This window comes from Zingiber officinale, chromosome 6B (assembly GCF_018446385.1).
Source record: "Zingiber officinale cultivar Zhangliang chromosome 6B, Zo_v1.1, whole genome shotgun sequence".
Classification (NCBI taxonomy): Eukaryota; Viridiplantae; Streptophyta; class Magnoliopsida; order Zingiberales; family Zingiberaceae; genus Zingiber; species Zingiber officinale.
In genome coordinates this window covers 66,888,517-66,902,175 of record NC_055996.1, presented here as the reverse complement: position 1 = coordinate 66,902,175, position 13,659 = coordinate 66,888,517, and the positions used below count along the sequence as shown (strand labels likewise).

At 37.2% G+C, this 13,659-nt stretch overlaps 1 protein-coding gene across 1 annotated transcript; it reads left to right on the top strand.

Annotated features, from left to right (window-relative positions):
- The first annotated feature begins 223 nt into the window (after positions 1-223).
- LOC121991074 (putative disease resistance protein RGA4) lies at positions 224-1,353 on the top strand. Its single transcript, XM_042545100.1, has 2 exons — positions 224-1,156; positions 1,273-1,353. The coding sequence occupies exons 1-2, from the start codon at positions 224-226 to the stop codon at positions 1,351-1,353; spliced, it is 1,014 nt and encodes a 337-aa protein (XP_042401034.1).
- The last annotated feature ends 12,306 nt before the right edge of the window (positions 1,354-13,659 follow it).

The following is a 13,659-nucleotide window of genomic DNA, read 5'->3' as shown; positions in this document are numbered from 1 at the left end:
ACGTCATCTTTTGCTTCCTTATGATTATGAAGGTTTTGGAGGTGTCTTTCTTCCATCTGGAATTGGAAACTTGACCAACTTGTAAACACTCAACTACTTCAATGTCAGTTGTGAAAAAGAGCATTGTGACATAGGAGAATTGAATAATTTGATGAAACTTGGAGGGCATATCTCCATTTCTGATGTAGCATCTGTGAACATATTTTCAAACTCAAAACCCCCTATGAAGACAAAAAAGTATATTGATTCTTTGAAGTTAGAATGGTATGAAGATACTTTTGACCTTTCTGAATTTAAAAAAGATGAAAAGCAGGCAGAGTGGCTCGAGTACCTCGAACCGCATGTCAATCTCAAGACCCTTAAAATAATGAACTATCTGGGTGTCAGATTTGTTGGATGGGTGGGTGCTTCATCCTTCACTAAGTTGAAGATTTTGAGTCTACAAAGTTGTAAGAATTGCAATAAACTTCCACCGTTGGGTCAACTTCCTTCTCTGGAAGAGCTTAAGATATGTCGGATGGATGGCGTACAACATGTGGGACGTGAATTTTGCTCTATGCTAATGGCATCTCCATCTTCTTCCCAAAATAAAATTGCATTTCCCTCTCTAAAACGCTTGATATTTAGCAATATGACAAATTGGAAAGCGTGGGATGGAGTGGAGATTGGTGATTTCCCCAGCCTCCATTATATTAGAATTTCTGTATGTCCTAGGCTGATCAAGTTTCCCCAGTGGCCCTTTATGTCTTCCGTGAAAGAAATGGAATTGGATTATAGTGGTGTACCTGATGTTTCAAATTTCCATTCACTGACAAATTTAACAATTGCATTCATGTCTCAAGAATATAGTAAGTGGATGTCCAGGTGTTACTTTCCAATGCTCCAACACTTGAGATTATCATTTGGCTCTGCAGAATCTGTTCATCTATCACAGAAAGTACTACCTTCACTGAAGACTTTAGGGATTCATGATTCTGAAGAATTGAGGGTCGTTACAGGATTAAAGAATCTCACCTCCTTGAATTCTTTAATTATAGAAGCATGCCCTAATCTTGAGTTCAAGGGGTTACCAGCCACCCTCAAACAAGTGAAGTTCAATAGGTGTCCTTTGTTTGAGAAAGGGTTCAAAGAACAACAACATATGAGAAATGTCTTGGTATGAAGACAATACACCCTCTCTTTTCAATATACAAATACTTTTTTGTGATAAATCATGAAGTTATTTATATGTATCATTGTCTTTCCTTTTGTGTGCTTTATCTATATATATAGATGATAGAGGCACACAATTCCGATGATGAAGAGGAAGAGAAAGAGGAGATGGATGGAGAGGATGATGATAACATGGATTAGATGATTAGGATGACAAAGAGCCGAATGACAATGGTAGCAACATAGAAGAACTGAAGAAGGATGATTCTTAACATTGAGAAGAGATTCTTATCACAAAGATCCATTAATTTTTTGTCTCAATCAGATTATTTTAATTGCAATATATGTTTTGGAGGAACATGTAAACAAATTATGATATAACTTATTACACAGTGATTCCTCGTAATTTTTTCTCTTAGTTTTCACATCAATTTTTTTTTCTTTTCTAAAAACTAAAAAAATATATTTGTTGATTTATAAATCCATAACGAGATATATATATATATATATATATATATATATATATATATATTTAAAATGCCCTTTAACGATATTTAAATTTGATTCTCTTTTATTCGTATTACATTTAAATTATTTTCTCATTAAACATCATTCAAAATATTAAATAATTATAAATACAAATATGAATAAAGAGATTATAGACATAGTCTTGCTCTAAGTGATCATTATAGACCCAAAACATGAGCTATAAGTAAATCCAATAATCCTTAAATGATTGAAGATGTATTATACCAATCTAAAACCTTAAATAATTACTAAGAAAATATAGTAAGGATGTATATGATGTTGATTGAGTGGGATTCAATGCATCGAGTGCAACCTATGAGATAAATTTCTACATATTAATTCTCAGTTGGGTAAACGTGGAGAAGGTACAGAAAGGTGTCGTCCAAATAACATTGTAAAATATGACATTATTTGTTATAAAACATCAATTAACAGAATAGCTAATTAATAGAATGAACGATGATGAAGAATATAATTATCTTATAGGAGTTCTCAAAACAGTTAAATCATCTATTTATGTAAATCACTCATGAAATCCATCAAAGTAGAGGCTTTTTATGAGAAATTTCCGTGAGACCGGATCAGTCACCCCAGAGATAGTCAATGAGGCTAACTGGGATTATCATTTTTTTTTTATGAGAACATATTCAAAGGTTAGCTAATTAATACTATCAAATGACTTTCCATATTTATTAAAACTTATTCCTTACCCAATAACGAATAGCATCATTCACATGAATAAAATAACTTGTGGAGCTTAATTCTATGCTAACGAAGACAAAGTGAACGAGATAAACTTTTGTAGTATCAATACCACAACTAGGGGTGATAATTTAGGTAAGTGAGTTATAAATAAGTTGTATCTCATTGACTCAAAACCCATTTAATCAAAACTTGACCCTAACCCATTTATAGTAAGCAATTTAAAATCTTCAACTCACACGCAACCCATTTATAACTGAATTAGCTTATTTATGACTAATTTAATTAAATAGATTAGATGAGTTATAAATGGGTCATGTGATGTGGTCAAACAAAATTTCATCGTTTAGTTCCATTGAAAAACAAAATATATTAATTATTTTAATTTTATATAAATATATTATATAATTTATATTATTTTATTTTATAATAGACATATTATTTCATGATATATTGTAACTTTTATATTATATATTTTAAATTTGACAAGATTAACTATTATCATAATTAAATATTATTCTATTTATAAATAAGATACGATGGGCTAATATGTGATTCAAACTTGTTTAGTTTAAACTAAAATCATAAAAAATATTGTTAAGACCACAATGATATGATATTATTCATTTTGAAATTAAATTCTTATAGATTTATTTTTAGATTCTACTTAAAAGGTTTCATACTAATATAAATATCTTTCATCTTTTAAACTCACGATCTTTTTCATATATTTCTAATGTGGGATTTTAATCGTATTCCCAATAATTCTGTCCTCAGATGAAGGGCCACTATTACTGTCATAGTTCGGGCCTCTCCGTAAACATCTGGTTACTTTTGAATTGATCCGAGCCTCCCCGAAATCATTTAGTCATTCTTGTCGTGCTCCAGGCCTCCCGCAAGCATTTGGCCATTTTATACGTGCTTTGTCAGACACTCCGGCGAGCTAGAGGGGGTGATTAGTTCCAATTGCTTCTTCAATAATTTGTTGCAGCGGATAATCGAAGTGAAGACTCCAAAATGCTACTGCCCTTGATTTATACTTAGTATTCACCTCCTTGAGATGACTAATTCAAGGGTCCACTCCTTACTCACAGATACACTATGAAAACTGTTAGAACTTTCGAGCCGCAAAAATCGCTTTTTGCATTGCGGAAACCTCAAAGCTAGCCACGGATCCGTGCAAAGATAGATAAAAATAATATTCATATACATATTTGTCTACACTAGATCTACCTTAGATCTACATGAAAAAGGAAGTTTTACCCTTGTAGCGATGCCCTTTGCTTATCCCGCTCGTCGAAACGGTTGTCGAATCTCATAGAGTGTGAAGTGTACACTCCTCTACACGTATCCACACGGACAAAAGGTGGAGAGAACCACTTAGAGTGTGATAGCACTCTTGAGAGGTCTCGGCAATGGAGGAGAAGGAGAGAAAAGAAGAGAGGAAGAAGAAGAGATCTTGAATTAAGCACACCCCTTGCTTTTTCTCATTATTGTGGTCGACCACTTATTAGAGTATTTTATACCTCATGTAATACCAAGAGTCATGGCTCTTGGTCTTCCTCATGAGGTGGCACACAATGATGTAGCCTTGATGATGTTGAACATCATCATTGGCTGGCCCATGCCAAGTCACAATGAAGTGGCATTTGGTCAAGTCAAACTTGACACTTCATCTTCCCTCTCAAGTCAAGTCAAACATGATCTCTTATTTCCCATGGTTGATCAAATCTACCCTTTGACTCAAATCAATTTAATTTAATGAATCTCTATTCATTGGTTTAAATTGACTCAATGAATCATAGTCTAAATTAGACTCATTCGACACATGAATCAAATTGAGTCCAACTCAATTAGTCTAATTTGGATTACTCTTAATCCAATTTGGTTCATCACATGAACCTAATCCTCTTGGTCCATCATATGAATCTAATCTCCATCTAACTGCCCTTTGTGTGTGACCCTATAGGTTTTTGTAACGTTGGCAATGCTCCTAAACCCATTTAGAAACATAAGCAATGAGTGGTAACTAACAACACATCATTACTACCCAAGTTACAAGAATGTTGAGATCCAACATCACCATTGTGACTACTAATTGTGACTCTCACAATATGTGATAATGTCTTTCTATCCTTGACATCTAAATTGATCAATTGAGGCATAGACCGTGTCATCCTCTAATCAATCTATGTCTTGAACTCCAAGTAGACTCACTCTAATCAAATGAGCTCAATATCTCATATTGACTTATTTGGGCATGGCGATGCACTTAGTGGTCTCACTCTATCAAGAATCATGATATCACTCCCGTCATATAGGAGGGATAAATCCCTTCTACATCACTCACATCCCTCCGCATAATTTGTTACATATCCAGTAGTCTCCTTTATAGTCCACCCATTTACGGGTGACGTTTGACGAAGTTAAAGTATGCAACTCCTTATGTAGGAAACCATGGTGACTTCAGGTCCAAGGACTGATAGTCATACTAATAGTCACATGAGAAAGTATATGATACTCATATAATGATCCATGATACTTTCTCATGGCGGGGTCATTCAGTATACATTTTCCAATGCATACCCATGTGTCAACTTGATATCTAATATCCATGACTTGTAAGATCAAGTCATCGAGTTGACCTACATGCTAGTCTCATCGCATTAACATTGTCCCTGAATGTTAATACTTGACTAGGAATAATTAAGAGTAGTGTTCTCTATATCATCTCATTATCAATTCAACCAATCGATTGATATATATAAGAACCTTCTACTCAAGGACGCTATTATACTCAGTTATTTGACACCAATACTGTTGGAGTGTATACTGAAAGCCTAAGCTTTTGTAAACATTTATTTTGAATAAAGAATCACATTTGGTCAAATTATCTACATTTGTTTGTAGTTGTTCAATTAATTTATATTGTAGATAACATAGTATGTGGTGCCACATACAGAAGATGATGTTATCAGTACCTTATAAATTATAAACAGTAGCTCACGACCAAAATGGAAAGGAGCAAACCATTGGAAGGTCGTAGTGTAATTAGGAATTAGTTTATCTTAACTATATAATTACACTAGTATACTTAGAGTGTATTGAGTAGGACCATTTGAGGTCGTTTCTTTTATACTGACTTTATAAAGGAACAAAGACCTCAGTTATTATGGAAGTGTGTGCTCTTAATCCTAATATAATAACAAGCACATATATTTGATATTTATTTCTTTAATTTATCAATGGGTGAGATTTAGTTCGATAAATCAATAAACCCGATAAGTTGGGAAATGATGTCACTTATAGTGTGTGTTGTTGATTATAGAAGGAAACTGTGTCCTAGTGATCTAGGTTGATAATGTCCCCAAGAAGAGCTCATAAGGATTGTCATGTTAAACCCTGCAGGTGGACTCAGTCCGACATGACGATAAGGTTGAGTGGTACTATTCTTGGACTAAGATATTAATTAAATGAGTTGTCAGTAACTCACTTAATTAGTGGACATTCGATATCTTAAACACAGGGAGACTAAACACTCATAATAAGAAGGAGCCCAAAAATGTAATTTGGGATTGGTGCGGTAGTTCAATAATAGTTCTCTAGTGGAATGAATTATTATTGATAAAATTAAGTTGTGTGTTCGGGGCGAACACGGGATGCTTAATTTTATCGGGAGACCAAAACCAATTCCTCCTCTCGGTCCCTATCGTAGCCTCTTATTTATAGAGTACTATACCCACCTATACCCACCTTCATACCCATGATGTAGGGGCCGGCCAAGCTAGCTTGTGGATCAAGCTAGGGCTGGCTAAGCCTTGATTCATGGGTGGTCGGCCCTAGCTTGAACCCAAGCTTAGGTGGCCGGCCCCCATTAAATTAAAAAGAATTTAAATTTTTAAATTTTTCTTATGTGGAAGATATAATTCATTGGAGAGAATTAAAATTAAAATATCTCTTCTACAAAAGATTAAGAAAAGAGATTAGATCTCTTTCCTTATTTGTAGATAGGAAAGATATTTTATTTTCTCTTTGTAAATTATTCACATGTTGAAAAATTAAAATTATAGAAATTTCTTTTTATCAACCATGAAGAGATTTTAAAGGGAAATTTTATTTTTTTAAAAAAAAATTCCGAAGACAAATAAGGAATTTTTAATTGTTGATTGCAAATTGTCTTGTTTGTTCTCCATGAGGTGGCCGGCCATTACATAATTGATTAGGAAATTTTATTTAATTTTTCTTAATTAATTGATGTCAAGGAAAATTAAGGAAATTTTATTGTAATTAAATTTCCTTATTTACCAAAGCTAAGGAATATAAAAGAGGGGGTTGGGGTGCCTTCATGACACACAACTTTTACTATTCTTCTCCCTCTCTTCTTCCTTGGTGTGGCCGGCCCCTTCAAGTTCTCTCTTCTCCTTGTTGTGGCCGAACCTCCTCTTCCTCTAGGAGATCAAGTGGTGGCCGGATTCAAGCTCGGAGAAGAAGGAGAGAAAGCTTTATCCCTTGGAGCATTGGTGATGTTTTCTCTTCATCCTTGGAGGAGCTATTGATTGTGGCCGAACCTTGCAAGGAGGAGAAGAAGGTGCTTTGGTGGTTTCTCATCTCGAAAGATCGTTGCCCACACAACGTCCGAGGTTAGAAGAGGAATACGGTAGAAGATCTAGAGGTTTTTGCTTGCAAAAGAAAAGGTATACTAGTATTTTATTTCCGCATCATACTAGTTTTATTCCTTTGTAAAAATATCAAATACAAGAGGCATACGATTCTAGTGTTTCGAATTTGTTTTCGATGTAGTGTTCTTTTGTTTTTCTTTTCCTTGTGATTTGATTGTTCTTTTCGGTTGACCTAAAGTTATTTAAGGAAATTAAATATTAACTTTCCTTAAAAGGCTTTGTCTAGGCGGTGGTGGTTGTTCCCATATCCAAGAAGGCCATGTGTCTCGCCATGCAGTCCTGGAAGCCAATTTAGGAAACTAATATTTAATGAAATTAATAACCTAGGTGATTTGGATCGAACGTGTTAAGTTCCGCAGGAGATCCAAGTCTAAACCTAAAAGAACAAATAGATTAAACTTTGGATCAAACGTGTTAAGTTCCGCAGGCGATCCAAGTTTAATTTAAAAGAACACATGGTAGTTAGGAAAAGGTTCAGACCTTTGTACAAAATTTTTGTACAGTGGAACCATTAGGTTTTCTGAGTAGTAACCAACAAATACAAGTAAGTATAATAACCATAAAGAAATACTTTTATATATATATATATATATATAGGAATATGATACATCGAGTCCATACAACAATCATCACATGATTGGCTCTAGGGCTCTCACTAACAATCTCCCACTAGCACTAGTGTCAATCAGTGTAGGCTCTAACACCCAATGACATAGTGTGACCATCATGCTTTTTCTGTGCAAAAGTCTTGGTCAAGGGATCAGCGACGTTAGCCTCTGTGGGTACTCTGCAAATTTTCACATCTCCTCTATCGATGATCTCTCGAATGATATGGAAGCACTGTAGTATGTGTTTGGTCCGCTGGTGTGAGCGAGGTTCCTTAGCCTGCGCAATTGCTCCATTATTGTCACAATAGAGCTCTATAGGATCGGTTATGCTAGGAACCACCCCAAGCTCAATAATGAACTTGCGAATCCAAACTATCTCCTTTGCTGCTTTTGATGCAGCAATATACTCGACCTCTATTGTAGAATCAGCAACTGTGTCCTACTTCAAACTCTTCCAGCTCACAGCACCACCATTCAAGCAAAACACGAACCCAGACTGCGATCTATAATCATCCTGGTCAGTTTGGAAGCTGGCATCACTGTAACCCTTTACAGCTAGCTCGTCATCGCCTCTAAATATCAAGAAATATTCTTTAGTCCTTCTCAAGTACTTAAGAATATTCTTGACCGCTATCCAGTGATGCTCACCAGGATCTAACTGGTATCTGCTCGTCATGCTCAAAGCATACGAAACATCAGGACGAGTGCATAGCATGGCGTACATGATAGATCCTATGACTGAAGCATAAGGGATCTTATCCATGCGGTCTCTCTCCTCTCTAGAAGAGGGACTTTGAGTCTTCGAAAGACTCACACCATGTGACATCGGCAGAAATCCTTTCTTGGAATACTGAATGGCAAACCGTCGTAATACCGTGTCAATATATGTACTTTGACTTAGGTCAAGCAATCTCTTAGATCTATCTCTATAGATCTTTATGTTAGGACCTTGACGTTCGCTAGAGGGGGGGTGAATAGCGTCTCACCCAAAACTTTACTTCCTATAATGTTAGTGCACAGCGGAATACAAAAACAAACTAACAAATACAAAAGTCAACCTAAAACAAGAAGGAAGAAGACAACAAACCAAACACAAACCCTAACACAAGGCGTTTACGTGGTTCGGAGATAACTTGCTCCTACTCCACGGCGTGTCCGTAAGGTGGACGATCCCTCAATCCGTCGATGGATTAGTCCCCGGCAAACTCCGGCTAGCTCAACCTCCTTGTGGGTGGAGAAACCTCACCACAACTCCAACCAAGACCTCTTGGTACACAAAGATCTCTTGAGCAAAAGTAGACTACTAATTAGACTTTAACCAAGTCCAATTTCGTCAACTTCAACCAAGCTTCCAATGCTTGGTTATATAGACCACGGGTTAGAAAACCCCGCCTACCAGTCGACTGCCAAAACATGCAGTCGACTGCCCTTCGTGGAAATTCGACCGTTGCAACCCAACGGCTCGATACCAACCCTCTGTTCGCTACCAGTCGACTGCACCAGTCGACTGCTACAGTAACGCTACAGTAACGCTACAGTACTGCTACAGTAAACCCTAATTTTGAGATTTTACCCCGAGTACATTCGCTCAGCGCTCGTTCTCGCCCGACCAACCTAGACCTAGCCTTCTAGCCTCCTCCATCAGCCTTGCGTCCCTCGGATGCCTCCCCATCCTTCACGTCTTGCCTTCTGGAGCTTCCATCGGCCTTGTCATTGTTGTCGAGTCTTCCTTTGCCAAGAGGTTGTGCCTCCGGGACTTTATCCATTGCCAAGTCACACTTGGACTTACGTTGCCAAGACTACATGCTTGGACTTATACTGCCAAGACTCATCCTTGGTCTTTCCTCCTTTGCCAAGATCACACTTGGACTTACGTTGCCAAGACTACATGCTTGGACTTACACCGCCAAGACTCATCCTTGGACTTTCCTCCTTTGCCAAGATCACACTTGGACTTACGTTGCCAAGACTACATGCTTGGACTTACACCGCCAAGACTCATCCTTGGACTTTCCTTGTTGTACCTGTATCCTGCACACTCACAATGCATATCAAATACAACAATAAACCTAACTTAAACCTTTGCCCAAACATCAAAACCTAGGGTACCCAGATTGTTCCAACACTTTATGCCTAGAATACAGGCTGCTTCACTTAAGTCCTTCATTGAGAAATAATTCCCCAGCCAAATCTTTACAGACTGTAGCAAAGGGATGTCATTTCCAATGAGTAGTATGTCATCCACATACAATATAAGAAAGACAACTGTGTTTCCAACAATCTTCTTATAGACACAGGGTTCATCTTCATTCTTGATGAAACCAAACTGTTTGATCGCATCATCGAATCGAATATTCCAGCTCCGAGAAGCTTGCTTTAGTCCATAAATAGACTTATGCAGCTTGCATACTCTGCCAGTATGCAGTGGATCTACAAAACCCTCAGGTTGTATCATGTACACATCCTCGAGCAAGTTTCCATTCATAAACGCGATTTTGACATCCATCTGCCAGATCTCATAATCGTGGTATGCTGCAATAGCAAGCATGATCTGAATGGACTTAAACATCGCTACTGGAGAAAAAATTTCATCATAGTCAATACCATGAATTTGCTTGAAACCTTTAGCTACCAAACGACCCTTATAGGTATGCATAAGTCCATCCATGTCAGTCTTTCTCTTAAAGATGCATTTACACCCAATGGGTTTGACGCCTTCAGGTGGATCAACCAAAGTCCATACTTGGTTGGTGTACATGGATTCCATCTCGGATCTCATGGCCTTTAGCCATTTCTCAGAATTTGGTCTCATCACAGCTTCCTGATAGGAGGTAGGCTCATTCTCAACGAGCATAACGTCGTCATGGTTAGACAAGAGAAATGAGTATCTCTCAGGTTGACGACATACCCTGTCAGACCTGCGAAAAGGTATGTCTACTTGAATTGGTTGTTGTTCCTCAACTCCTTGTGTAACAATCTCATCATCCACAACATTTCACGGTTCCAGTTCAACTTTCATCAAGGCTTCAGTGCTATGGTCCATATCTTGAACTTCTTCAAGATCGAACGTGTAGGACCGTTGCCGCCGGCTAGAAGGGGAGTTGTTGGATATCCTGCAAAATCAAAAACGAACAACCCTTCCTCGAACTCTTTAAGTTAACACTTTTAAAATAAACAAAGCAGATAAATAAGACATTAAAAAGATGAGGCACAAGATTTACTTGGTTACAACCGATGTGGTTGTTAATCCAAGGAAAGTTAAGCACACTAGAATACTCCTTCAGGCGGAGAAGCCTCTTACAACGTTGAAGCATAGAAACAGACCTTAACTCTAAAGCACACAAGCGTTGGAATTACAAGTAATGAGTTCGTTTTAAAAGCTAGGGTTCCGAGCGCCCTGGGGGGATAAAACTTTATCCCCAACGTTCAGATGGAGTCAAACCTCGATCTGGTTAAAAACCAGACTCCGGGCGCCCGGAATGGTTCCGGGCGCCTGGACCATTAAAGTTAACAATGTTGACTTTTTGGTCCGGGCTCTCAGCTCCGGTTCAACTCGTCTTTGGTCCAGGTCTTCTACTCTAAATCTGCTCGTTTGGGTGATCTCTGCCATCCGGAATAGGGCTCACCCGAACGTAACTTCCGGTCTTCTCGAGCAGCCTTCCGCTCCGGCTTCTCATCCCTCGGAATCGCCGCGTGTTTCCTTCTCGTCCACCAGCGTAGTCATCCGCAGTCTTCGGCCCTCGATCGCACCCCGTGCTAACCTTCTCTCTAGCTGCGTCTCTTGCTCCCCGAGCAATCTTCCGCTCCAACTTTCGTCCCTCGGAACCACCGCACGCTTCCTTCTCATCCACCGAGATACTCTTCCACAGCACCTCGTCCCTCGGACGCACCGCGTGCCGTCCTTCTTGCTAGCTGCGTCTTCCGCTCGAGTACCTGTGTTCCTAAGCTCCTGCACACTTAGACACAAGGTTAGAAACACACAGCACCTAACTTAACTTGTTGATAACACCAAAACAATCTTGGGGTTCAACAATCTCCTCCTTTTTGATGTGATCAACCCAAGTTAAGCTAGGGTCAAAAATAGATATGAAAATTAAACAATTTATTTTGCAATAACGTGCAACAAGATAGAAACGTTAAATTTCAAAAATATCCAATTTTTAATTGTCTACCTCCCCCTAGACTTATACTTTTTCTTCTCCCCTTTGATCACATAAAAAATTGGGATTGCAAGAAAAATCTAAAGGTTGACACTTAGAAAATTTATAAAAATCTATTTCAATGATTTTCTGGAAAATATTTCTAAGTCAAGGAAAATTTCTAAATTAAAAATAATTTTTGGAAAATTAGTTAGAAAGTATTTCTAAGTCAAAAAACTTTTATAAAATTTTGTGAACTTTGAAAATTTTACAATAATTTTCACAAAAGCAATCTCAAAATATCAGAGAGAATTTCTTAGTAGAAAACTTTATGCATAAAAAAAAATTTTGTCATGAAAATTAAGAATTTTCTTAGTAGAAAACTTTATGCATAAAATTTTTTTTTGGAACATGTAGAAATAATTAAAAAAATTTCTATGCATTTATTTTTAATTTTATTTTATTTTTTATGCTTTTATCAGAAAGTTTTAAATTTCCATTTTAACTTATTACAATTTCTCAAATTTGAAGTAAGAAAATTTGAACATGCGCAGAATTATATCATGTTAATTTCTGTTAATAGTTTGTCGAGATACTTTAATCGATAGGCTATTTCTTTCAGCTTTAAAGCAACAAATATTAAACATACAAGAAATTGTATTGACAAAATAATTGGTAAAAATTCGTTTGACAATTTTTCTAATTTGCAAGATTCATTCGACAAAATATTTTGTAACTTGCAAGAATCTTTTGGCAATATTTCTGGTTTGCAAAATTCTTTTGAGAAAATAATTTGTAATTCGCAAGAATCTTTCGTCAAAACTTTTTGCAATTCGAGAAACTCTTTCAATAATATTTCTAGTTTGCAAGAATCTTTCGTCAAAATATTTTGTAATTCAAAAAATTCTTTCGATAATATTTCTAATTTGCAAGAAGTGTTCGATAGTTGATTTTCTAATACGAAAAACTCTTTTGATGATTCAATTTTTAATTCGCAAAAATTTTCAGGTAATTTTTCGATTAATTGAACCAATTGTTCAGAGGGTAGAGACCATACCTTACTTACCTCGTCAGCCGTTGGTTCTCCCCCTGTTGAATTAGTTTCTTCCGAAGATTCCCTCCCTTTCTCGATGCTCATCTCGGATGAGCTTTCTTCATCTGTAGGTGGGTCTTCCGCTATGATTGCTGTCTCGGCAATTTCTTCGGTCTCGGACTGTTCTGTCGGTGGCTCGGTGTTTATTGAGTCGTCAGCTTCCAAAGGTTCTTCATAGAGCTTCAAGAACTTTTCCCAAAGTTCTTTTGCGCTTTTGTATTCGCCAATTCTGTCGAGATCTTCATTTGGTATTACGATTAGAAGATGAAATTCTGCCCGTCCGTTTGCCATCGATTCGTTACATTGTTTATTGGTCCAGAGGCGCAAATCGAGTTCTTCTCCATTCGTTGTCTTGGGTGCTTCATAACCACATTTCAATATTAAAGAAATACCAAAATCTAAATTTAAATATACCTCCATTTTTTGTTTTCAAACGGCAAACTCCCTCTCGAATGCTAGTGGGTAGTCGCTAGCTCCCGCCATCGTTTTGTTGTTTCAGACGGCGATTAGTCCTTCTGAGGCGTCTCGGCTCTGATACCACTTGTAGGACCGTTGCGGCCGGCTGGAAGGGGGTTTGTTGGATATCCTGCAAAATCAAAAACGAACAACCCTTCCTCGAACTCTTTAACTAACACTTGTAAAATAAACAAAGCAGATAAATAAGACATTAAAAAGACGAGGTACAAGATTTACTTGGTTACAACCGATGTGGTTGTTAATCCAAGGAAGGTTAAGCGCACTAGAATACTCCTTCAGGC

Coding starts and splice junctions, on each gene's coding strand:
- LOC121991074 (XM_042545100.1), top strand. CDS start 224: ATGAAGACAAAAAAGTATATTGATTCTTTGAAGTTAGAATGGTATGAA. Junction 1,157..1,272: donor AACATATGAGAAATGTCTTG/GTATGAAGACAA, acceptor CTATATATATAG/ATGATAGAGGCACACAATTC.